This window comes from Cajanus cajan, chromosome 8, assembly GCF_000230855.2.
Source record: "Cajanus cajan strain Asha chromosome 8, NIPB_CcT2T_4, whole genome shotgun sequence".
Classification (NCBI taxonomy): Eukaryota; Viridiplantae; Streptophyta; class Magnoliopsida; order Fabales; family Fabaceae; genus Cajanus; species Cajanus cajan.
Window position 1 is genome coordinate 43,589,119 of NC_138524.1, and position 27,005 is coordinate 43,616,123.

The 27,005-nt window shown below is 35.4% G+C and overlaps 1 protein-coding gene across 1 annotated transcript; it reads left to right on the plus strand.

The window, feature by feature from the left end:
* Positions 1–18,325: 18,325 nt before the first annotated feature.
* On the plus strand, positions 18,326–24,517 carry LOC109792953 (uncharacterized). Its single transcript, XM_029270261.2, has 7 exons — positions 18,326–19,027; positions 19,118–19,200; positions 19,420–19,428; positions 19,639–19,727; positions 19,810–19,934; positions 20,125–20,201; positions 23,303–24,517. Exons 1-7 carry the CDS (start codon positions 18,855–18,857, stop codon positions 23,944–23,946), a joined length of 1,200 nt encoding a protein of 399 aa, XP_029126094.2. The 5' UTR covers positions 18,326–18,854; the 3' UTR covers positions 23,947–24,517.
* The last annotated feature ends 2,488 nt before the right edge of the window (positions 24,518–27,005 follow it).

Consider the following 27,005-nt stretch of genomic DNA (forward strand, 5'->3'; position numbering starts at 1 on the left):
TTTTCCTAATATAATCCCTAAGTTCCCTAAGTTATTCTTTAGTGTTCTGATTACTTCTAGGAGAATGATGACCATGCACACTACTATCATGGGAATGATCACTCATTTTTGCGAAAAAAGATTTTCACAAGTTTTTCTAAAGAATTGCAAAAATTGAGTGATAAAGATTTTCGCAAAATAATTTTGTTTTTGGTGCAAGACTAAGTACTTGGAGGTCTAAGTATACAAGTTGTACTATCAAGGGAGGTGAGCTACAAGGAGCCACTTAATAACCAAGCATTTTCAAGTAGAAATTACTAAACCCCTTTATACTTATCTGACAAAATAATTTTGCACACAAGAAGTCAAATAAATGTGTGTGTGTGTGTGTGCACGAAACCCCCAGTAGGTAAGGAAGCCTTCTAAATAAACTTGGAACGTTCCTAATTACAATTAGAAAGTAATCTAATGAAGGAAAACAAGTAAAGAAAGAAAGTAAAGCATATACTAGTCAGATTCCTTAGGGTGGAAGTCCAAGTGACACTAAGAGTCCCTTAGACCACTTTCACAAGTACTACACATTCTATGAAAGCAATTAAACTAGTCGAATCCTAGTGGAAGCCCAAATGGCACTTAAAGCCCTTTGGAGACACTTCCACAAGTGCTAAGCGGTTACTAAACTTTATTTAAAACTATTTAGGGTGTGGTGGGGTAAATCAAAAGTTTTCCCAAAACAACCACTCCTAAATGTGAGTTTGAGTTAGCAAAAGAAAGCAAGAAATTAACCCAAGGATAGGGTTAATGGGTTACAAGAAAAAAAATGAAATGTGATACAAAGAAATTGAAAATTTTCACAAAATAGCAAACCGGATTTAGTGATAGCCTTGGTGACTACTTTAGAGACCGATTTGAAGACCTTGTAGTGGTTTCCGCAGTTCTGTCACTAAAATTGGTCTCTAAGGTGCAATTTTACCTTGATGGAACAGTGGTCACGAATTCCGTCGCAAAACTAATTTTGTCTCAAAACTGGTTCCTCTCTAATTCCGTCTCTAAGTCTGTCTCTAAATCTGCCACCTAAACAAAAAAAATTCTTGGTTGCAAAATGAACAAACAAGTGAGCCTTTCCAATGTGTTTCACTCAAAGATCTTATTACCTCAATCTCCCTTAAGTTGTAGCCCCTTTGAGATAAATCTAATATGTCTCAATTATCCAATCCTTTCCAAGTGTAATGGCTTGAAAATGGAACTATCTTCACAAAGACTTAACAATCATCAAGAAAATGTAGAGGGAAATAAAATCAAAACTAAAAAGGCACAATTAGAATAGGCTAAACTCAAATAGGAATTAATGTGACAAACTCAAAGAATGCCAAGAAAGACACAAAGCAACAATTAAGGGATAATTTCAACACTAGCACTCAAAGGAATAGTCTTAGGAATAGATCTAGAGTTGATTACAAAATTAAAACAAAATTTGTGCTATTATTTTGAGTATTTAAAAAAAAATTTCCAGCCACTAGACAGAGATTAAACCTAAAAAAAATTACAAAAAAATTCAAGGCGCTCCAAACTTGTTTTGTTTTCTCATTTTTCTTTTTCGAGCCTTTTGCTTTTGTTTTCTTTTTCTTTTGTTGCCTTCTTGGATCTTTCGCTTCTTCTTTTTTCTATAATGAACATGAGCACTTAAAAAAGAGGCCAAACAATGATATAAAAGGTTTCCAAGTGCTGGAGAAAAGGAATAAGAAGTGTAAGTGTACAAGTCAAATTTCAATGTCACTAGTTACTAGTTTTGCTACTAGTTTGTTCTCCTTTTTGTACACTTCTTGATTTTCGTTTTTAGCACTTCTTACTTTGTTTTTTTTTTCAAAATAAGCACACAAGACACAAGGAATTGTTGGCCTTAGATTTCTAAGAAACAATTAGCCATTGAGGTTCACAAAAATTGAGTCTAGAACATGTTAGGTCTAATAACATGCATAGGAATCATTCAATGAGCACATCTAAGAATCAATATATGTCTAGCTAGCAATAATACCACTCAAAACAGAGGCAAATGTATTTAGATTCAAAAATAAAAAGGCACACAATATACAAGACAGTAAATGAGAAAACAAGTAGAAACAAATTAGACACTAATCAACATGCTTTGACCGAACCAAAGATAACACAAAAAGCTTAAGAGAGAATTTACCAAGGAGACCTAGCTCTAATACCAAATGATGGAAAACTTGTTGAAGAATTGGATTGATGTTGGTTTCTCCTCCAAGCTTCTCCCTAGATCTTTGGTTCCTTGGATCTCCTCAAGCTTTTCCAAAGCCTCCAAAGGTAGATGAGACTTCAGATTTCACCTTGGAAGGTGAAGAACACTTTTCAAGTGATGCCATTTCTTGGAAGAAGATAAATCACTTCAAAACTCACCATAGTCTTGTATGAAGAGGATAAGAGAATTGGATTGAAATCAAAGAGAGTTTGAGACTTTTAGGGAGAGAGAGAATTATGAATAGAACTCAGCAATTCTCACTAATAACATCCAAAAGTGTTTACAAAATGTAAAGGAGGCCTTATATAGAAAGGAGGTGGCTTGTGGTGCAAGCTAGACTAACCATATTTCAAGGAGAATCATGGTTAGCTTCCTTGCACTCAAGCTAACTGTACTAGTTACTTGGAAACTTGTGAAACAAGTCTAGCTTCAAATCTTGGGGAGCAAGCCAAGCTAGAAGCTTGTAGCACAAGCTAACCAAGTGTGTGGGAGAAGTTTGGAGAAGGAACCTGACCATAGTGAGCTTAGGTGGCCAAACTAGTTTTCCTCCACTTAAACCAATTCAAAAATGTTGGAATTGGCTTAGTTAGGTTCACCTAATGAAGGTGATACCTAGCTAAGTTAATTCCTTGGATTAAATGGAGCAAAACAAGACTAATATGTAAAAATTAATCAAGGCCCACTACAAGCCCAATTGTTAGCTTCACTTACACATTTTACTATTTGTCACCCCACTTTTACTACTAAACATATGAAAAATAATGACCCTTAATACAAGGTCAAATGGAGCAAAATTCTAAAAATAACATATCTTAAAATCCTAAAGGGATGACCTATAATAAAGGAAAAGGATTCCATACAAATACAAAGGCAAAATACTTATACAAGTACTACTATGTACAAATATTTACAATGTATATACAATGGAAGCTAAGGGACTAATAAGAGGAATCATACTTAATGCTCATATATAGCATAGGTCTATGAAACACCTCCTCTATAGAAGCCTCTTCTAGCCTCCTAACCATGGACCTAGTTAAAGGCCCAATGGTCTTCAAATGTGTGGTCTCCTCTGATGGCCCTCCATCACTTTTGCTAGAAAACTCCGTTTTGAGAGATCTTTGAACCAAACTATAGGTTTTCATACCCAAGGAATCCATTTTTTTTTCATCAAAAATTGAAAATAACAACTATATAAGTGCAAACCAGAACAGGGAAGTGACGAATTTTCTTAACAACTTTTCAAAATCCAAAATACACTGCAACAAGTAAGAGTTTGAAGGTTAGGATCAACTCCCCTTACCTCAAAGAAGCCTCACACAGGATAGGATGACAAAAGAACAAGCTTTTTAGAACTTTCTCCTAAGCAGAACAAGATTAAGGTAAGATAAAAGAGAAATAGAAGAGAATAACTAAAAGAATTAAAGTAGAAAGATTTAAAAACTTGAAAACTTCCCTTAGTAGTAGAGAAATTTGAAAGAAAATGTAGAAGATTTCTTTCTCCTTCTCTTCTCCAAGCCTCCGCAAGAAATGAGAGAAATTAGGGATTTGGTTTGGAGTTAAAAGGATTAAAAAAAGTTTGGATAAGTTTTAGTCAAATCAAGGAATAGTGCCATTATTATTCTTTCTCTTTCTTTCTTTTTCTTGAATCCATAATTCATAAAATAAGTAAGAAGAAGAGTAAAATTAATGCTTAGTTTGTAGTCAAAATAAACATAAAGTACTTGTACTAAATTAATTGTAAAAAAAATGTGGTGGAAACTAAATTTTGAAATTTTATTGAAAATATTCGTTCAAACAAAAATTAATCTCACATAATAAAATGTTTAAATTCATGTCCTAAACCAAAAATTCACAACTTAAAGTAATGAAACTTATAGATATGAAAAATTCACGTGTAGATAGAACAAATAATTTCATGTACCAAATAAACAAGAATTTTATTTATTTATTGTGTGTATATATATATTATATATATATATATATATATATATATATATTTATATATTAAAAAAAATATCAAGCATTAAAATTTTAGAGTGTTACACACCTACTTGTAGCACTCCACTACAAGATTCTCTTTTCTTAAGAAACCAACTTAAGATAACAATTAGTACAAAGAATTAAAGAACAAATTCACCTGATGTACATAATAGATCAGAGAAGGTGAATCAACCATGTAGTTTAGCCTTTCACCTTATGAAGATGATGATCAACTCAATTCTAGAAAACTTTCTTGAGGTTATCACAAAGGTCAAAGAACCTCTTCTTGTAGAGAAAAATGAGTCATAGAGAGTATTTTCGTAAATGATTTCACAAAGATTTTCAAAAGTTCTAAAAGTTATCTGTTTAAGGTGTGAAAATGATATATATATATATATATATATATATATAAGTTTTTTTTTATTAAAATGATTAATTACTTACATGAATAATCGATTATTTTGTTCTTAACAATTCTAGAAATCAACCAAGAATAATTTAATCGATTATTTTGAGCAATAATCAATTATTCCATAACCTATTTATGAAATAATTGATTATTTTGTTGAATTATCGATTGTTACAGCAAGTACTTGTCGCCACCGGCCCGAAACGGGCTTTCGGCATTCGCGAAGGATGGTTGGACTCTTTTATTTGTTTAAAAATATGGATTGCCAGAATGACTTATTCTCAAACTGAGACCTTGTCAAACGAGCAATTTTATTAAAAGGCTCACCAATCCATGTTAATCCCAAACGGGACCCTCCATGGATTAGCGGTTTTCGTAAAAGGAGGGTTCTTTGGAGTCGCCACCAATGTTTTACTCAAAACATTGGAAAAAGGGATAAGGCAATCGATTCAAAAATCGACTTCGGCCATTACAACCAGAGTCGGGTAAGGGAGTCGGTTACGCGTGAGGAAGGTGTTAGCACCCCACAGCGCCCCTTTCGGGTTCCCTATGACAGATTATTTCTAAAATAACAATATTAAATTACCCCTATTTATTATAAGCGATTATACTTTAGATATCTACATGATGACAATTTTTAATATGCACACAGAAAGCAGTAAAAGGAAGGATTTAAGAAGAAACCTTTGAAGCGTGCTTTTATATATTTCGAGTAAAACTGGGAAGCTTTTTGGCGTTCCCTCGCTCTACAAGCCCGCTCGCTCCCTCCTATAAAATTTTAACTATGGAAATCCGGAGGATTTCCCTTCGACTAGGTTCGATCCTCAAGCAAAATGGCTCGGGGCTCAAGAACTTCGTCGGATCAACTCTCCGAGTGATTTCTAGGGCAGAACACTGCTCAAAAACCCCAGAATACTCAAGGAGAGGGTTAAAACTATGTTCAAAAGTGTCAAATGACGTCCAATTGACGTCATATTTATAGGGAACAGGCGCAATACGGGCTCTGGAGCCAATACGGCCGTATTGAAATTTTTGAACTTCAATACGGCCGTATTGAGTTCAATACGGCCGTATTGAAATTCAGAAATTTCAATACGGCCGTATTGAGTTCACTGCGGCTGTATTGAAGCTTCAATACGGCCGTATTGATTTCAGTACGGCCGTATTGAAGTTTCAGAAACTTCAATACGCCGTATTGAGTTCACTGCGGCCGTATTGAAGCTTCAATACGGCCGTATTAAGTTCAGTACGGCCGTATTGGGCTTCATTCCCTCCACTTTTTTATTTTGAGCTATTCTAAGACCTCTAGACCTACAGAGAACCCTCCTAGGGCCTTCCAGGAGTCCTTCTGGCTGATCTTCCTTCAGTCTTCGAGAGTCTTCAAGCTTTATTTCCGACCCGGGCAATTTTAGGGGTCTACAGCTGCCCCCCCTTTACTTAATCAGACGGTCTTTTGGTGTACCGATTGACAAGTAAAGGAGTTGACCCAATTGTCCGGGTAATGTGCCATCCTTCCGACTTGTAGTGTCTTCAGGTGGGAAAATTGTTGAGTAGCCTCTCCAGGTTGGTGCATACCTCCGCGCTTCTAGTCACTTTGGTAGCGTGAGTCTTGCCCTCTCCAGGGTGAGTTTGCCCTCTCCAGGGTGAGTATTAGTCGTCGCCTCTCCAGGCTCGTGCATACCTCGGTGCTCTCGGCAACTGGGTAGCAGAGTATTGCCTCTCAGGCTTGTGCATACCTCGGTGCTCTCGACAACTGGGTAGCAGAGTATTGCCTCTCAGGCTTGTGCATACCTCGGTGCTCTCGACAACTGGGCAGCTGAGTATTGCCTCTCCAGGCTGGTGCATACCTCGGTGCTCTCGACAACTGGGCAGCTGAGTATTGCCTCTCCAGGCTGGTGCATACCTCGGTGCTCTCGACAATTGGGTAGCTGAGTATTGCCTCTCCAGGCTGGTGCCTACCTCGGTGCTCTCGACAACTGGGCAGCTGAGTATTGCCTCTCCAGGCTGGTGCATACCTCGGTGCTCTCGACAACTGGGCAGCTGAGTATTGCCTCTCCAGGCTGGTGCATACCTCGGTGCTCTCGACAACTGGGCAGCTGAGTATTGCCTCTCCAGGCTGGTGCATACCTCGGTGCTCTCGACAACTGGGCAGCTGAGTATTGCCTCTCCAGGCTGGTGCATACCTCGGTGCTCTCGACAACTGGGTAGCTGAGTATTGCCTCTCCAGGCTGGTGCATACCTCGGTGCTCTCGACAACTGGGCAGCTGAGTATTGCCTCTCCAGGCTGGTGCATACCTCGGTGCTCTCGACAACTGGGTAGCTGGGTATTGCCTTTTAAGCTTTGATATGATTTTGTCTCCACAGTCCACGATGCTGCTTCGACGGTTTTTCTGATTTTGTGCCGCTGAGGGCTGGATAACGCAGGGATCCGTCTAGGGGATGTGCAGTCATTCATAGGTTCCTGCGCCCCAACTTGCATTGCATTGTTGGTACCCATGGGGAATTTCTGTATCCTTGGGGTGTAGACACAAATGCTCTCTCTCTGAGTTGAGCGATGCCTTATGTTTGGCTGACGTCCTTTGACGTTGGTGGAGTATCCCGATTTATCCTTATTCGGGTATCTCTTTTTGATTTTCTGATTTTTGCTGCCTCTGTATAGGCTGTTATCCGCTGGGGATTCTGGATGTTGATTTTATCTCCACAGTCCACGATGCTGCTTCGACGATTGTTTTTGATTTTTGTGCCGCTGAGGGCTGGATAACGCAGGGATCCGTCTAGGGGATGTGCAGTCATTCATAGGTTTTTGTGCCCCAACTTGCATTGCTTAGTTGGTACCCATGGGGAATTTCTGTTTCCTTGGGGTGTAGACACAGATGCTCTTCTTGAATTGAGCGATGCCTTATGTTTGGCTGACGTCCTTTTGACGTAAGTGGAGTATCCCGGTTATCCTTATTCGGGTGACTCTTTTTGATTTTTTGGATTTTGTTGCCTCTGTGTAGGCTGTTATCCGCTAGGGGATTTTATCATTGGTTGTGATTGGCCTCTTCTGTTAGGCGTATCATCTTGATGTTCAATGATAGGCTAAGAGCCGGATTCCACTTGGGGAATGATTATTGATCTTTTTTGATTTTCTTTTTTTTTTTTTTTTTTTTTTGAAGGAGTGCCTCTGAGTAGGCGAATGATCTTGATGTTCAGTGTTCGGCTGAGTGCCGGATTCCGCTTGGGGAATGGTTATTGATATTTTTGATTTTTTCTCTTTTTGAAAGGGTGCCTCTGAGTAGGCGACTGGGGATTTGGGGATCTTATGTATCCCAGAGTATTATTTAGGAAGCCTCTACAGGCTTAGACTCACTCAACGCCTGAGTTGGAGAGCTATCTTCCACTGAGGAAGTTTTAAGTCCTTTGACTTGGATATTCTGCTTGGGAGATCGTACTTCCATTGGGAATTTTGTCGATCTTGCTTTGATAGCTCTCGCTGGGGATTTGTTTCGTGAGCTTGAGTTGAGATTTCTCTGGGGAGTATTATTTCTGCGAGCCTCTCCAGGCTCATTTATTCTGAGAGAGTATTATTTCGGCGAGCCTCTCCAGGCTCAGTTATTCTGAAAGATGTGAAATCTTTGTCTTTTTTTTTTATCGACTTTTGACTTTTTCTGTATTTTTGCCTTTTTTTGTTGTTTTTTCGGCTTTTTTTGTACAGAAATGTCTCAGTTATTCTGAGAGAGTATTATTTCGGCGAGCCTCTCCAGGCTCAGTTATTTTGAGAGAGTATTATTTCGGCGAGCCTCTCCAGGCTCAGTTATTCTGTGGGAGTATTGTTTCGGCAAGCCTCTCCAGGCTCAGTTATTCTGAGAGTATTCTTTCGGCAAGCCTCTCCAGGCTCAGTTATTCTGAGAGTATTCTTTCGGCAAGCCTCTCCAGGCTCAGTTATTCTGTGAGTATTCTTTCGGCAAGCCTCTCCAGGCTCAGTTATTCTGTATGACGCTGTTGATTTTCTGAATCTTTGCATTTTGTTTGCTGCTGTCATACACAAGCAATTTTTCTATTTTTTCTATTTTATGCAATTGCCTCATGATAAGGTCTTTAAATGTGCAATTAATATGTGTGATGCATGCAATACAATTTTTTATTTTTGTTCATTTATTTAGAAAAGTGAGTGGCTCTCCCTATCCTCTTCTTCTTGGAGGACTTTCTGTCATTGACGCGAGGGAGTATTTTTATGAGCCTTTATGCAGGAGATTTATGGATTTTATAGGAACCCCTCCAATTTTCTTTATTTGACCGATTATTAAGAGAGTTTCGTACAGTTTTTGAAACATCAATTTAGAGGCATAATCACATGGTCAAGAGAGAAAAGAAATGAATAGATATTTTATTGATATTCACAAATGTTTTTACAGAAAGATATACAGAAGGAAATTTCTGAAGAATGGCTGGCCAGGGTAGGCTATATACATTGGGCTTAACAATTATATCTGTAATTGTTGCTCTTTACGTTCCCCTAATTGCTTCGGCCTGAGCCAGGAGTGTAGATGCTGCAAGATGCTTGCTTCTAGAAGATAATCACTTGAATCGCCTTTTGGTTTTCGATTCAAGCGATCGTTGCTTGCTTTGCTTTTACATCTTATTCTTTTGCCCCTAACTTTTGCCTAGGACGTATCCTAGCGGGGATGATTTTGCCGTTGTTTTGCCTAGTACCTTTGTACTGGCGGGCTTTTTATTTTGCCCTAACTTTTGCCTAGGACGCCCTTTTTGGGTTTTCATCCTAGCGGGCCTATGCAAGCAACGTCTTCAAGCATAGTACTTCTTTACCACGTCAGTGTTGACTAAGTATCGAAGTTCTTCTCCATCCATGTTTGTGAGGATCAATGCTCCTCCTGAGAAAGCTCGTTTTACCATGTACGGTCCTTCGTGATTTAGGGCCCACTTTCCGATTTTGTCCTTTTGAGTTGGTAGTAATTTCTTCATTGCCAACTCTCCCTCATGGTAGATTCGAGGGTGGACTTTCTTGTCAAAAGCCTTCTTGATCTTCCTCTGATAGGCTTGACCATGGCATATGGCGTTCAGCCGTTTCTCTGGGATAAGGTTCAACCGGTCGTGTCGGCTTTGAAACCTTTCTGCCTCGGAAAGTTTTGCTTCCATGATTACCCTTATATAAGGTTTTTCGACTTGGACGTGTAGAATTGCCTCCTGAAGTCCTATAATCATGAAGAGCAAAGGGTAACATCTCGTGTCAGTCTTTAAATGAGACAACCATCTTTTACACTATTTTCTCGATGTTCTTATTGGTTGCCTCGACTGCCCCATTCATCTTTGGCCGATATGGGGAAGAATTATGGTGTTGGATCTTGAATTCTTGGCACAGTTCTTCCACCATTTTATTATTCAGATTAGATCCATTTTCAGTGATGATTTATTTCTCCATGCTTCCACTAGATTATTCTAAAATCTTTTGGGACAAGAGAGAAGAGAAAGGAAAGATATTTTTGTTCTAAAGTTTGTGTTTTAGAGGGGATTTATTTTTTCAAAAATGGTTTTTGTAAGAATGGATGGCCAATGTGTTTAGGCTTGTTTGATTAAACACTTATGAAGTTAAAAAGTCGTGTTGTGATTCGACAACTTGGATAGCTTCCCTTGAACCTTTCTTGAATTCGGTTCGTGGTACCATCATGGATTTCTTTTGTTTTTTGATTGTCCTTATTTTTGCCTAAAACACCCTTTTGTGGTGTTTTAGCGGACTTTTGTTTTTGTTTATTTTTGTAACCCTAACTTTTGCCTAGGTCACCCTTTCGTGGGATTCCTAGCGGGTCTTTTGCTCTTATTTTTGTGCAGCCCCCTTTTTTGGGTTTCCTGCCGAGCTTTTTTTTGTTTTTAGGATTTCTTTTTATCCATGATGGCACTTGTCGAGGCCAAGGGAAGGTGCTCCAAGTTGTCACACACTTCCACATAAAAATGATGCGGGTTTATTGATTATTAAGATGATTTTAACCTCATTTATGTTTATTCAAACAGGGTTACATAATGCGGTTTAGAATTTTATTGCAAGCAAGAAAAGAAGCAATAAGAAATAATGAAGAATGATTTTATTATAATCTTAATGGAAACATGTGCCCTATCGAGGCTCGGGGGTCGGGCTGTCCCCGAGGAGTGATCTCTAATAGTCACTGAGTCTATACATCCCTATCGGAAGGAAAAAAACATTTTGACGACGACGACCGGCCTTGACGCTTGTGAACCGGCCTTCCTAAAGATCTGGCTTAAAGAACGTCGAGAAGGATCTTGATTCTTCTTCGTTCTTTGATCTTTGTTAGGGTTGTATCCTAACCCTTGTTTCCCCGGATTATCTTTGATAACGGGTAGCTCCGGAATTCCTTGGGAATCCTTGCCAAGTCCTTGTCCAGGCAAGTATCCGTGCTTCGTGAGTATGTAGGCTACCTTCTTCATTTCTCGGGGAAACGTCTCAACATTGGCAATTTCCAATGCTTGGAAGGCGGTTTATAAAGCTTCCTCCGTTGCATCCACATAAGGTATGGTGGATGGCTTGCTGATGAGTATGTCATCTTCAGCTTGTACGGTCACCAGTTTGTCACCCACTATGAACTTGACTTTCTGGTGGAGCGTAGAAGGAACAGCTTTCGCATCATGAATCCAAGGTCGGCCGAGGAGACAGCTGTATGCGGGAGTAATGTCCATCACTTGGAATTCGACATTAAAGATAGTGGGCCCAATTTGGATTGGAAGATTGACTTCTCCCACCACTTTTCTTTTAGAGCCGTCGAAAGCTCGAACGATCATGTTGCTCGGGCGCATTTGGACTCCCTTGATTGCCATTTGATCGAACGTTCTTTTTGGCATCACATTCAAGGAAGATCCATTATCCACCAAGACTTTTGCGATGTGATACTCCTTGCACTTTATAGAGATGTGCAAGGGCTTGTTGTGGTTTGATCCCTCGGCGGGGATTTCTTCATCGATGAAGGTGAGGTGATCATTAGCCTTGATGTGACTAACAATCCCCTCAAACTCGTCTTGGGAGATAGTGTGCGACACGTATGCCTCGTTCAAGACTTTCAACAGAGCTTGCCGATGCGGTTCGGAGCATAGGATCAACGACAACAGCGTAATCTTTGCTGGCGTCGTATGAAGTTGATCCACGATGGAGTACTCGCTCTGTCGGATAAACTTTAACAGCTCGTCTGTCTCCTCCTCGGATTCTTTTTCCTCGGTTTTCTCCTTTTCTTTTCCTTTATTCTTGGGAGCTTTATCGTGAAGATCTTCGGGAGTGTAGATCCTTCCACTCCTAGTCATGCCCCCAAGTCCAGCGATGTTAGAGATATCGCTGTCGGCAGAAGAATGGATGTCGTATATCCATGGCACAGCCTTATTCGATTCGTAAGGGAAAGGCCTTGGAGCAGTGATCCTTAATGGTGTTGGACCTTCCCTTTTGTTCGTCTTGATTACCAACAACGGAGTTGACGTGTGTTCGCTTGGCGCGGTTGTTGGCTTACACTTGATAACGAACGGCGTGCGATCCACTCTTTGAACATACGCATCGATTTAATCCTTTCTTTTTATTTATGTTTATTAATGAATTACTAGGAGGGATGTATGAAATGAATGACTCCTAGATCCCTCCATGATCTATATGCATGATATGAGATGATGATGTTGAATATGCATGCATAGTGTTTATTCAACTAAGCATTATCATGTTTTGGGATTTTCCTAAGATGATGCATGATATTGCTTGGTTTGGGTACATACATATTTTTTCCTTTTGGATATTTTGTATCTTTTTGTATTTTTGGGTGAAAAGGGAAACTACCTATATGAATGCAATGAAGGTAGATGTTAACACCATGTACTAGAAGATCTTTATTTCTATTTATTCTTTTTATTGAAAAGAATGTTGTATGTTTAAAAGGTGCAATGTATGCTCATACAATGTCACATAAAAATGCACAAACAATTCACTCATCCACGAACAGTCACGAGCGAATCACGAGGTAGGGGTCTCCTGCAGAAAAGTGCATATTCAAGGAGGTTCTAACTGTTCTCACTTGGTCAAAGGCCCCCAAGGTGCCCCCATTATAGGGACCCAATTCCTCTCGTCGTAAGTCGATGGAAAGTTCCAACGCACTGTCGGACTCGAGTTCATGGTTATCACCTTGAGTGATGCTTTCCGACAACGGTCTACGGGCACCTATAGACCCATTCGACAACCGGCCGTACTAACATCCACTCCCTATGGTTAATCACTCATGCCCCCGGGTATAGAGGGAACTGTTGTGTGCAAAGGTTTGTGTACAGTTTTTATTTCAAACAATTGCGGAATTTAAACATACAACAGTTATTAAAGCCAAATAGATAAACATGTTATCATACAAGTGAGGGGTAATAAAGTAATTTTAAACTATTGTTTGTTAAAAATAATCTGTCACTAAATGGGACTGACTCTCGAGGCTTCCCCAGTGAAGTCGCCATCTGTCGCCACCGGCCCGAAACGGGCTTTCGGCATTCGCGAAGGATGGTTGGACTCTTTTATTTGTTTAAAAATATGGATTGCCAGAATGACTTATTCTCAAACTGAGACCTTGTCAAACGAGCAATTTTATTAAAAGGCTCACCAATCCATGTTAATCCCAAACGGGACCCTCCATGGATTAGCGGTTTTCGTAAAAGGAGGGTTCTTTGGAGTCGCCACCAATGTTTTACTCAAAACATTGGAAAAAGGGATAAGGCAATCGATTCAAAAATCGACTTCGGCCATTACAACCAGAGTCGGGTAAGGGAGTCGGTTACGCGTGAGGAAGGTGTTAGCACCCCACAGCGCCCCTTTCGGGTTCCCTATGACAGATTATTTCTAAAATAACAATATTAAATTACCCCTATTTATTATAAGCGATTATACTTTAGATATCTACATGATGACAATTTTTAATATGCACACAGAAAGCAGTAAAAGGAAGGATTTAAGAAGAAACCTTTGAAGCGTGCTTTTATATATTTCGAGTAAAACTGGGAAGCTTTTTGGCGTTCCCTCGCTCTACAAGCCCGCTCGCTCCCTCCTATAAAATTTTAACTATGGAAATCCGGAGGATTTCCCTTCGACTAGGTTCGATCCTCAAGCAAAATGGCTCGGGGCTCAAGAACTTCGTCGGATCAACTCTCCGAGTGATTTCTAGGGCAGAACACTGCTCAAAAACCCCAGAATACTCAAGGAGAGGGTTAAAACTATGTTCAAAAGTGTCAAATGACGTCCAATTGACGTCATATTTATAGGGAACAGGCGCAATACGGGCTCTGGAGCCAATACGGCCGTATTGAAATTTTTGAACTTCAATACGGCCGTATTGAGTTCAATACGGCCGTATTGAAATTCAGAAATTTCAATACGGCCGTATTGAGTTCACTGCGGCTGTATTGAAGCTTCAATACGGCCGTATTGATTTCAGTACGGCCGTATTGAAGTTTCAGAAACTTCAATACGCCGTATTGAGTTCACTGCGGCCGTATTGAAGCTTCAATACGGCCGTATTAAGTTCAGTACGGCCGTATTGGGCTTCATTCCCTCCACTTTTTTATTTTGAGCTATTCTAAGACCTCTAGACCTACAGAGAACCCTCCTAGGGCCTTCCAGGAGTCCTTCTGGCTGATCTTCCTTCAGTCTTCGAGAGTCTTCAAGCTTTATTTCCGACCCGGGCAATTTTAGGGGTCTACAGTACTCCTCAAGTAACTAAAAAATAGAGCAAATAATCTATTATTACTTGAAATAATTGATTATCTTAAGTGAAAACTTAATATCTCAATTTTTTATACCATTTCTCTTTACAAAATTGAAGTTAGCGGAAATACACACAGAAGGGGGGTTGAATGTGTGTGTGTGTTCGAAGGAAGATTTTTCAAAAACGCATTGTAAAGATACTCCTTTTTCTTTTAATAAAAATAATATTCAAGCACTGTTGAAAACTGGTACAGGCTTGTCTGACTAGAAAGCTTTTTGCATCCAATTAAACTGATCGTCTACTTCAAGAAATAAGTTAAGTAGATTTGTTTTCCGTCTGAAAGGTTTCATCATCCGAATAAAAATATTGTTTCTTAAAAAGGAATGGACAAGTGTGTTTTCGTCTAACAGTTTGTTGAAATGAAAGTAGATGAAAGACGAAGTTTTTAAACAAGTAGTGTTTGAAAAATAGAAAAAGGTATGCACATATGTTTACACTAGTTCACTTCAATCTGACCTACATCTAATCTATTTTTCTTATTGCACGTTTTCTCTACTTCTTTGTTCTCTACTTCTTCTTCTTCTTTGCCTTGATACTTATAGCCAGTTGATAAATCTGCCCATTATTTGAATTCAAATTTTCCCGTTGGAGCGTAGCTTCATGTCGTTGCAGATGGAGGCTTGTTCATGGCTATGTAAATCTTTTCATTTAATGCATTTGATCTTGCATTAAATGTTTGCTTGTATACGTGAAGTTCTTTTGTGTAGTTGATTGTTTCAATGTCTGACTTCAATCATGATCTAGGAATATTTGTATTTTTCTCATCAATTTAGCTGTTGAGGGGCTGTCTTTTTCTGAAAAGTAGGTGTCCTTTCTTTAACACACGCAGATTTGACTTGTGAATCCATGCTTGCTTATTTTTCTTCTTTCTGTATTCAGGTTTGATGTCCTTTTGTGTTTCTTGTATGATTTCACTCAATGTGATTAGTGGACTTCAGACGTGCTTCATTATTTTCAAACTACGTCTGGATACACATTTTAGTTTTGATTCTTCGTCTGGTCTTGACTACCCTTTATGTCTGGTAGTGATGACTTCATCTGCTTGTTCGTTAGGCTTTATCTGACGATTTTGCAAATCCATGTTGATGTTTAGCCAACTTTTGTCCCGTTCTTGACTTAGTCTCCTATGATGCCTATTTTGGTCTTACATCTGATCCCTCAGGCTTCAGTTGATAGATTCGTCTTATCTTGTATTTGATTTGGGCCTGGATCAACCTTAGTCTTGATACTAGCTTTGCTATCGTTTGATACTAGCTTTGCTATCGTTTGCTATACGACCAGGCCGAATACCCTAAACCCGACCACACCGACTACCCTCCATCACTCTACACTTCTGTCTTGCAGGGGTTTTCTCCCTAAGCAACCGGCTTGCCCCAAAGTCCTATGATCACGATCGCATTCAACATGACCACACGGTGGACTAACCATCTCTAGTTTACGACGTCGGTGTCAGCTCTAGTGGTCGGAATCACCATCTCTCGTTTAACGCCTAGAACCGAAGCCCCACAAAATTCTCCCCGCCGGTTTTTTTTCCATCGTCTTCGTCTTTTCTGTCCTTGACGCTGCAGGGGTTGTATACCGGATGGTGGTCGACCATGCCGAACACCCCGAGTATCCGACCCGACCGACCCAGCAAACCTCGCCAACCACACCGAACACCCTCTGAATGTGTTGGTGTGCTCGGCCAAGCTACGGATCTACGCTAGGACAATTAAAGAAAGGTTAATTTACGTAATGCGCCGGATTAGTCCCCTAATTTCCCGGGGCCCAGTTCCTAATCACGGCCCAATGAGAAACACTATAAATAGACTCCCAACGAGGTACGCAACTAATTTTCAACTACCGCATTTATTACACCGAACACTTACTTGAGCGTTGGAGTGTCTTTACAGGCACCCGGCCCTCACTTCGGACTACTCGGAGAAGGACGAGAAGACCTAGACCCAAGACTAGACTTGCTACAACAAGGATAATTGAAGTGTGTATCCTAATACAAGAACACGACTTAATTGTGAGAATTTGGGTAATTTATACCCAAATTAAAATTTAAACCTTGGATGGGTTAGGGTCCTCCACCTTTGTATGTAATCTCACAATAACCATTGTTAGTTATATGAAACAAAAAGTTTTTATGCAGCTCGTGCTTTCTACCCACCCATTGGTCATACCTGTAACTTTGATGCCCCTCACAAACCCATTCTCACCATATTGCATCCCTCTGATAAAAAAACCCACTCCATGAATGAACCTGGAAAGGTTTTTGCCTCACAAATTTTGTCAAGCATTAACCCACCATGTTGAAGCAGTAGTGTAGTTCATTGTAACGTGGTAATGCCATGGTGGAGACAAGGAGTGAGGCAAAGAAAATGAGGAAGTGAAGACGCTAACAAAGACGAGGTAATGGCCAAGAACAACTTTGAGAGCTGTAATTATTTTTAAATCTATGAATAAATTGGTAAAATATAATTATATTTCAAAAAAAACAATATGAAGATAAAAACTTTTATAAGCAACTCATCTCAACCATTTAATATAGTAATAATAAATGTTATGACTAATTCTTAGTAGACCACCATAAAATCACTTCCACGAGTGGTCCATCCTAATAACGGTCTAAACTTTGATGATGCCATTATATATAACTTCATAAGTGCTTATTAAATTCTTTTTATTTATCATGTATTTTTCCTATCATAAGTGCTAATAGGTACATATAGTGTATATTTTAACTCCTGACGCCAATTTTGCACTTATGCTTCAATCAGTATGCCTTTAATATTATTTCTTTAGCTTATTAAAAAATATATTTTATTTAGCAATTTAAGCTTATATATCTTTTCAATTGTTTTATAAGAAATAGTGAATGATAAATATAATAATAATAATAATAATAAATTATTATTAAGTTATTTGTGTATTATAAAATTTAAAGTCATTTGATATTTTATCTTATAATTTGAATTGATAGGTAATGAAATTATATCACGTGAATCGTAAAATTAATAACTATTAAATGTTATTTTTGTAAAGTGTCAATGTTTAAGTGTTTTTTATTGACTAATTTCATAGTTATTTAATCTCTCCCGGTATTTCAGACTTTTTTCACGTATATTATGGTGCATGTTTGGTCAAAATTTGAGTCATGCAATGAATTATTACAATAATATTTAATAGGAAATTTAATACATTAGACGGTTAAATTCTTCAATATATATATATATATAATAAATAAAAAATTCTAGAAGAGACGCTATAAAGACTATGCTACTTGTCTCATAAAACAAAATTAACTAAATACATGCTTGATTCAATGTCAGAGAATCTTATTTTCTGAGTTACCAAATCTCCAAATAACACAAACAACTATTAGTTAGTTCATAAGTGATCCACAACGCGGATCCAAACTCGCGGTGAGTCAATTTCATAGATGAGTCAATGTCATATATGAATGATAAATTCAGACAAATTAATTTTAGGTTTATGAAAGATTGAATTGATGTTTGAATCTGTACAAATAATCGAAATTAATCTATTGCTTAATATGATTCAACTTCCGAGTGACACTATTCACTGTCTTGTAAATTGCACACACAAAAATACAAGCTTTATTTTAGTCTAGAGTTAGGGGGAAAATAAACAAAGCAGGCAAAGAGAACAAACAGTAAAGGGTCTTTTCTATCCTTGCATAATAATCCCTGAAATTTTTGTTTCCTGTCATAGTTTGGTTAAATTCCAGAACCTTTGCACATAACATTCTCAACTAATATCAGATTAAGATACCTTCTCTCCTCTCACATGCCCTGTTCCAACTAATGTTTCAGAATCACACACACAGTAACTGACGTGGACACTTGAGGCCATTCAAGCCAGGTAAGTTTTCATCTTTTATAATTTTTATTTTGAAAAAAAAAACAATTAAAAATTCTGGCAAAAAGGTTGAGATTCCTAAACCAGGAAAGCCAGCTTAGAATACAAAGCCCCATTGGCAGCATGGCTGCACCACCTTGCCAAGTGTAGCTCAAGTTGAAGCCATTGAATTAGCCATGGTTAATTGATCAAGTTAAATTCCAACCCAAGGTTAAACCATTACTTCCTTCACATCCTTCCCACCCCACCCTGAATTACAGATTCAGTTGCTTATTTAAATATTTTCTCCTCCTTTTATAACCCCCCATTTCTCTTTTCCTTCTTTGTTGCCTCTTTCTCTTTGTTTTGGTAAACCACTTTAGGTAACCAGATTACTACTACTAGTACTACACTACTACATATACCAAGATGCCATCATAGAATCTACCAGAAGAGGGAAAAGGAGAGAACTTGGCAACACATTCAAAAAAAAAAAAAAATTGGGTCTAATTCATCTCCAAGCACACCCATTGAGTTATTTTTCTTTTTTGGGGCACAAAAGGTGGGTGTTGTTGGCATTGAGATTGAGGCCCTAATGAAGAGGTCTCCAGCATCTTCTTGTTCATCATCTTCTTCTGTTGGAATTGAAACTCCCATTCAGTTAGAGAAAAGAAGGCCTAAGCATCCAAGGAGAAATTTGAAGTCACAAAAATGCAACCAGGACCAAACCAATGGGGGAAGAAGCTCCATTTATAGGGGAGTTACCAGGTTCAAGTCACTGATTTTAATTCCCTTTGCATTCTCCTTAATGGGTTTTCACCTGCATTTGCATGTCTCTTAATTGTGTTTGATCAATAGGCATAGGTGGACAGGGAGGTTTGAAGCTCACCTGTGGGATAAGACCTCTTGGAACAACATTCAGGGCAAGAAGGGACGACAAGGTAATTTTCTCTAGGGTGATTAAATTAATCCAGAAAAAAATTAAAAAGAAAAAAAAAAAAAAAAAAAGAAGACAGAGAAAATCTAGGAGATCTATTAATTTTGTTTACTATTTTTGCCTGTATTTTTTTGGTGGTGATTATTATCTATTCTGACCTTGTTTTATTCCTGGTAATCTTTGTGATCGCAACCCTTCGCATAAACTTTTGGGGCTGGTTTAGTTTATTTGGGTAAGTCCTTATCTCATACACTTGATTCTCACACAATCCTAGTCAACTTTTCAATTTTCTAAATTATTAATTATATTGCAGTATCCCTTTTTTACAGATTATTTTTTAAGACCAAGAAAGATTCTGATCATGATGTGGTTGCTTGGACCCAATTCTCTGATTTTGATTTTTTTTTTCTCTAATTTTTGTTTTTTTTTTTGTTTCATGTAGGGGCATATGATACTGAAGAAGCTGCAGCCCGTACATATGATCTTGCTGCCCTTAAGTACTGGGGGAAGGATGCAACCTTGAATTTCCCGGTATTTTAATTTTTTATTATAATTTATTTATAATATGATAAAAAAAAATATTGTATCAACTAATTATTGATGAACCGTGCAGATAGAAAATTATACCAAGGATCTTGAGGAAATTGACAAGGCCTCGAAAGAAGAATATTTGGCTTCTTTGCGGCGTCAAAGCAGTGGTTTTTCTAGAGGCATTTCTAAGTATCGCGGAGTTGCTAGGTTAGTTGCATTTGACTCGTATTTGCTCTTAGTTAAATTATGATTTCTATTTTTGTTTTCACTACTTAATTTTAAAATTGGGTGCATAAGAAGAATTAAAATTTAAAATTCAGTTCATTACATTGATGATTAAAATGAATTTTTTAAAAACATTATGCATTTAATGCAAATTTTCTAATTATTGGAATAGGCATCATCATAATGGTCGCTGGGAAGCTCGCATTGGAAGAGTATGTGGAAACAAGTACCTCTACTTGGGAACATTTAGTAAGTTTTTCTATCTATTTTTTCTTCGATTGAAAATATTTTAAACTTTTGTTACTTGTTTGGAAAGTGCAATGACCAAATTAAGATGAATTTTGTGAAATTCTAAAAGAAAAATATAATGTACTTTTTTTTTTCATCCTATACTCTGTTGATTTCTTATCTATTTTTAGTGTCAATTCTCTCAATCACCCATTTTTTTTTTAATGTACAACTATTAAAATCAGTTCCATTTGCATGAACTAAATCAAAGAATATCACATGGCATGTGGCATTGACAATCCATAACCGGGAGAAGTACGATTTGTAGACCCCAATGTATTACTCTATAGCATTTGTGTTTCATAAAATTCCTGTCCCCATTGGTTAAGGGATATCTGGTGTCTCATCAAAAGCATAAGTTTTCCATAATTAGTATAAGCATGCATATATATATATAAGAAACAGAATGAAGGTGAAAAATAGCATATACTACTTATGGGAAATTTATATTTTTGATGAGACAAAATATATATATATATATATATATATATATGCTTATTTTTATGTTAGTTTTTCAATAAAAAAATATTCAAGTTGATTGATATCCTTCTAATATATTTGATAATCGTTCACCCTTTACTTGCTGACTTGTACCCTTCCTTTAGATAAGTGAGAATAAAGAGGGAGAAAATATAGATATGTTATGAAATATTTGTTTTATTTAATTGACGAAAGAAAAAGTACAGAGAAAAGAGAAAAGAGAAAAGAGAAAAGAGTAAAGTTTACTTTAATAAAAAAAAAATTTCTTTTTTTTTTTTTAAATTTAAATTTTAAAATTTTATCTTTTCACATGTTGAACGATAAATATATAAATTGAGAAAATAAAAGTTAAATTTAATTTATTATTTATTTTAATTTATATATATATATATATATATATTTTTTTTTAAATCTGATTTGATTGATTAATCTCTTTAAAAATTTATTTTATTTTAAAAAAATCAATAAATTTAATTTTAAATAAGTTAACAAATTTATTTTTTAAATATATATATTAATTTATTAAATAATAAAATAGTTTATTTCAATATAATTAAATTAAAAATTAAAAAAAGTAATATAATATGAACAACTCATATATTTTTAACCCATGTACCACCATGCACAGATGAGTTTCTATTTTATTTCTTGATTTTATACAAATAAAAAATATAAAATATTTATTAAAATTATAATAATAATATTAAAATTTGAATTTAGATTGAATGCATATTATTTCAGTCTCTCACTACTAGGTAAATCGATTGTACAGTTCAAATAATATTTAGATCTTAGAGCTTCTTCAAAATTACATTTATATATATTAAAATTATTTTTGTCATATATATATATATATGACAAAAATTCTCTTAGAAATCGGAAGCACATGTTACCGGTTTACGTCGCATTCAAAGTTCCTATTTCCTCTATCCGACTCTATTGTTTCGTTGCTCTTTCTTGTAAATTGAAAAATAATATTGACAAAAAAAAACATTTCATGTAGAAAACAAATTTCAATTAATAAAAGTATCTATTTATCTCTTTTTTGTTGTAGTGTTATTTTTCAATTAAAAGACAAAGAAACGAAGAAGATAATATTATACTACAGTACAGCTTGTAAACCTGCTGTTCTCATAATTAATGACAGTTAAAACTTGAGTTTTAGGATGCATGTGTGAGTTGTGCTCATTGCATGAACTGTAGCTGCAGCAGTGTTGTCCACTAGTTGCAGTATGCATCAATTTCTGGTCTGACAGTACAATATGTGGCTGTGGATCACATAAAAATAGCATAGGAAAGTTACAGCAAGCAACATGGCACGTGCATTCTCCCCTTCCCCCTTTCTTTATGGGTCCAATTTATTCAAAGTGACCACTTTGGGCCTGTGTTGGGATAACATATTCATAATTCTAATTCTAGTGCAATCACATTGAAATTTTTCATAAATTGTCACATTGTGTAGATGTATTTGTATATGGCTTGGTAGAAAAAAAAAACTTTAATTACATTGTTTAGTCCCATTATTATTGTCATTTCGCCAATTTAGTTTTTTTTATGCAAATTTGATTTTCTATTATTTTAATTGTATAATATTTTTTTTATGAATGATTCAAAAAATTACACAATTAAAATAGTAGGGAAACAATTTCATAATTTTTTAAATTTCTGGTAATAAGGAGACCAAAGATATAAATAAATAAAGTATTATGTCGTACTTTTAATTTAGATATTGTGTGTATTTTTTAGTCTAAATAATGTAATATTTTGCAATGTCTAATGCACAATTAGTTGGTAAAGTTCAATCTAACATTTGACAATAGAGCCCTAAACCCAATAGACAAGCATGTTGGAGGGTACAGCATATCCTTGACTTTGTACTTTGTTCATATGCAGTGTCCACAATCTCCTGTCAACATGTCGGCTAAAAGTAACAATTTAAAAACTGCCAATCTTGAAATCAGAATATAAAATAAACTTTGTTTGAATAATTTTATTTTTAGATAAATAAAAGATAAACTAAAATTAAAAAGAGAACTAAATCAGGAAACAGAACATTAGCACCTCCAAAATCCAGTGGGCACGTGAATAGTAATCCTACCCTGATACTTCAAACTTTTTAGTTTTGAGAGATTCTATGTATGTCATAAAGTTGTCTTTTTGCAAATTTTATTCTTTCATAGTCACCAACCACTTTTAGGTATCACTCTTGTTTTTTCAAGTTATTTCTCTTTCATCCTACGTTTATCTAATTTTAATTTATCTTTCTTTTCTTTTATCATATCATGTATTATATTTATTGTTTGTTTTTTTTCGTGCTCATTCTTTTTTCTCTTTCCTCCTTCCACCCACATTTTCAGAATTTAAAGTGTATTTTTTTATGTATAGAAATCGATCTCAATATTAAAGAGATTCATAACAACTAAGATGTTTTGTTGGACTTACTGAACTAATCTCTTATGGACTGAACTCAGTCCTATCTGAGCTAGACCCTTACCTACTGAGCTAATTATTGTTTATCGTTTAGTTTCTCTTTCACATTTGTTAATATTTATGGGTATTTTTTTTTCTTTATTTGAACTTAGAAACTCAAGAGGAAGCAGCTGTGGCATATGACATGGCAGCAATAGAGTACCGTGGAGTCAATGCAGTGACCAATTTTGACATAAGCAATTACATGGACAAAATAAAGAAGAAAAATGACCAAACAGAAACACAAACAGCTCCTAACTCCTCTGACTCTGAAGAAGCAGAAGTAGAACAACACACAAAAGTTACACCACCCCCATCTGAGAATCTGCACATGCCACCACAGCATCAGGACCAAGTTGAACACACTAATGAAGAAGAACCCTCAATGACCACTATGATGGAGCATGTGCTGGACCAGGATCTACCCTGGAGCCTCATGTACAGTGGCTTGTCTGAGCTTGAACAACCACACTTGGGTTTTGGTGGTGGAAAAGCTGATGATTTGGCTTGCATGTTTGATGGTGCAGCCTTTGATGAAGACATTGATTATCTGTTTAGCACAGAGCCTGGTGGGACTGAGAATGATATCAACGTGAGGGCAGTGTTTGACAGTATTGAGAGTAGAGACACAAATGAGGCTGGTGGAAGAATCATTGTGGGGGATGATCATGACAATAAGCACAAGATGTCACCATTTGCATCTTCTTCTTCACCATCATCTACAACAACTACAGATTCTTGTAACTTAGCTTTATGATCTCTTCAGAGGGTGTTGGATGAGCTACATGAGTACATTGAATGGATTTTTCGGCTTTGTTATGCATGTTGGTGGTGGTGAATGGGTGTGAACATTGGGTGGTGACTTGTGAAAGTGTTCCTTGGATGTAGGATTTTCCCTCCTTCGTATCCCTGACTTGGATTTTAGTATAAAGGAGCAAAAACCAAAACAGTGATTTGGGTGCAAACTTTTTTTTTTTTTTTCTATAGGGCTAAGTAGATGGAGAAAGGGAATATTAAAATATTCCTATGATTAGGAGACGTTGCATTATACATTGAGATCAGACTTTTTTTTTTAAGATCAGTGGTGCAAACTGCAAAGGCCAAGTTTGCTTTGTTTAAACAATTTGAGCTTTCATTTTCTTTACCTTTTCATTTAATGGGGGCATAGTTGTTAGTGCTGAGATCTCAAATCTGATCTCTGGTTTGGTTGGTTCTACATGTCGCTGACCGCAAGTATGCATCTTTTAAAATATGTCTTCCTAAGACAAATATAATAATTGAGATTATCAGGCTTGACAAATTTTTTAAATACATTTTGTAAATCAAAATAATTTTATAAGAAAATATCAACTATTAATTTTTTTAAAATTAATGCTTATAATTCTTCACTTAAGATAAACTTCATTTTAGGAGAATCTAATAGGATAGTAAAACCCAAAGTCATGGTAGTTATGAATAGGTAAACGATTGAAATTTACTGATTTTGCTAATTATTTTTAACTAAAGTTGTTACTGAGCTTTTATGCACTTAGAAATAGTAAGTAAGGATTAAAATGCTACTAGAAAGCTATATTAGGGCATAAACTACTATTTAGAGTCTTTAGAGTCTTTAGAGTCTTCCCTTCTTAAAAGAGTTTAGAATGCTTCTTGAAGTCCAATAAAGGCATAAACTACTATTTAGAGACTTTGGTGTCTGCCTTAGGAAATCAACTAAGGCAACTCCTATTGAATGCGGTAGCTTGTCATAATTGCCTCGATTTGTTCTTATCTGAGGGTATATCGAGTTCTAAGGGTATATTGGGCTCATTTGTTTGAAAAAAAATATCTAAAAATATTTTTTTATAGTAAAATAAAGAGTTTTTTTTTATGATTGGGTTTAGGGATGAAAAAAAATGAAATCCTTTTTTTTTTGTATAGATTTATTAGTTTATTACATGTGCATAAGTGTACATCAATATACATGGTTGTATATGAATTACCTCTTTAATAGAAAATGATTCAATTTTTATTTTATATTTCTTTTAAAATTTAAAATTTTAATAATATTGAGTAAACTATATTTTAAAAATAATTTTGTTAATTTTTAAAAATTAATTTTATTGATTTAATTAACATTAATAATTTAAATAAACTTTTAAATAGGCTAATAGGTCAAGTTAGACTTTAAAAAAGGTCATACCACACTTAATAAAAAAAGTCTATGTAGATAATAGATCGAACTTAAGCTTTAATTTTAATAAACAAACTCAATCTATATATTCAAAGTCTGGTCTAACTTAACCTATTTTTCATCACTAATTGTATTTATCTAAATTTTTAAAAACAGTTATCTATTTTTTTTAAGAAGTAACATTTATATACTTCTCAAATAATGACCTTTTTAAAAAGTACTTTTTTTAGAAAAAAAAACTTTTTGGCTAAATTGTGTTTTTTAATTTTCAAATATTGCAATTGTGCGATTTTAGATTTTAATATTCTAATTAAGTAATTTTAATTCTCAAGTTTCGTAATTTTACGATTTTTGTTGCCAAATTTTAATTGTTCAATTTTAATTCTTCAAATATTGCAATTGTACAATTTTACTCCCTCGAGAATTGTAAATATACAACTTTTCTTTTACCTATTTAAGTTACTTATATTATAATTTTCATACATGTATTAGATAATATATATATATATATATATATATATATATATATATATATTTACTAAAATTAACAATATATAACACTTAAATAGGTAAAAAAAATTGTATAAGTGTAATACTTAAGCGACAAAAATCACACAATTACGATACTCGAGAGACTAAAATTAATCAATTAAAATTTGAAAAGTCAAAATGATATGATTATAATACTTAAAGAACTAAAGTTGCTCAATTAAAATTTGAGAATTTATTAAAATCACACAACTCAATACTTAAAAGGCTAAAAACATATTTAAACCTTTTTTTCATCTAATTTTATACAGACTAATTCATTGTAGTATTTATTGTGTCTCAAAAAACAAAAATAGGAAAGTCTTATTAAATGAAGCGTCTCATTTTTTTTTTTTAATTTCTATGAAATTTCAACTAATAAATTTCGTTACCATTTAATTTTAGGAACATAATAAAGAAAAACATCACAAAATTCCTCTAGACATAAAAACAAACATGTTTACTCTATGAGTTTTAATCCTTACTCAACCTACAACCACTAGAGTTGATTTAGTAATGAAAAGTTAGAATAATATATATGAAATCATAAATTTTAATATTAATACAACCATTAAACACAAGAAATAATACTTACTCAACCTAAAGAATCATTTATTTGAACTTAAACCAACTTGGCCAAGACCCAATAATAAATAGAATATGATCAACAAGAATCGATTTATAGATAGAATATATCAATTTTAATAATTTATATATATAGAGAGAAAGGAAATATCTACTTATTATAAGAGTAAGTCTTTATAAACTTACTTCACTCAATAACTCATATTCTATATCAAATTTTAACAATCTAACCTATAAATTAAAAAATTCTTAATGCATAAATAAGTACAAATATTAAAAAAATTAAAAACTATATAATAATTCGTTATATAAATTCAATCCAATGTATAAAATATTTTTATGGTTATGCTTTCAAATTCTTAAAAAATTTGTAAACATGATCTATACATTAAAATTATTTAATTTAATGGTTATATCATTGAAATTTAAAATATGAGTTATTGGTAGACTTACATGGAGTAAGTAAATCTTTTGTTACATGTATACATATAATGAAAGAATATAAAACTAAAATTAAGTTATATTTTTTGGTT

What these genes read in the sequence shown, in the direction of transcription:
- LOC109792953 (XM_029270261.2), top strand. Translation starts at nt 18,855, where the DNA reads ATGAAGAGGTCTCCAGCATCTTCTTGTTCATCATCTTCTTCTGTTGGA. An exon ending in ATTTATAGGGGAGTTACCAG is followed by an intron (nt 19,028 to 19,117) that starts GTTCAAGTCACT and finishes TTTGATCAATAG; the next exon opens with GCATAGGTGGACAGGGAGGT. An exon ending in CCTCTACTTGGGAACATTTA is followed by an intron (nt 20,202 to 23,302) that starts GTAAGTTTTTCT and finishes ATTTGAACTTAG; the next exon opens with AAACTCAAGAGGAAGCAGCT.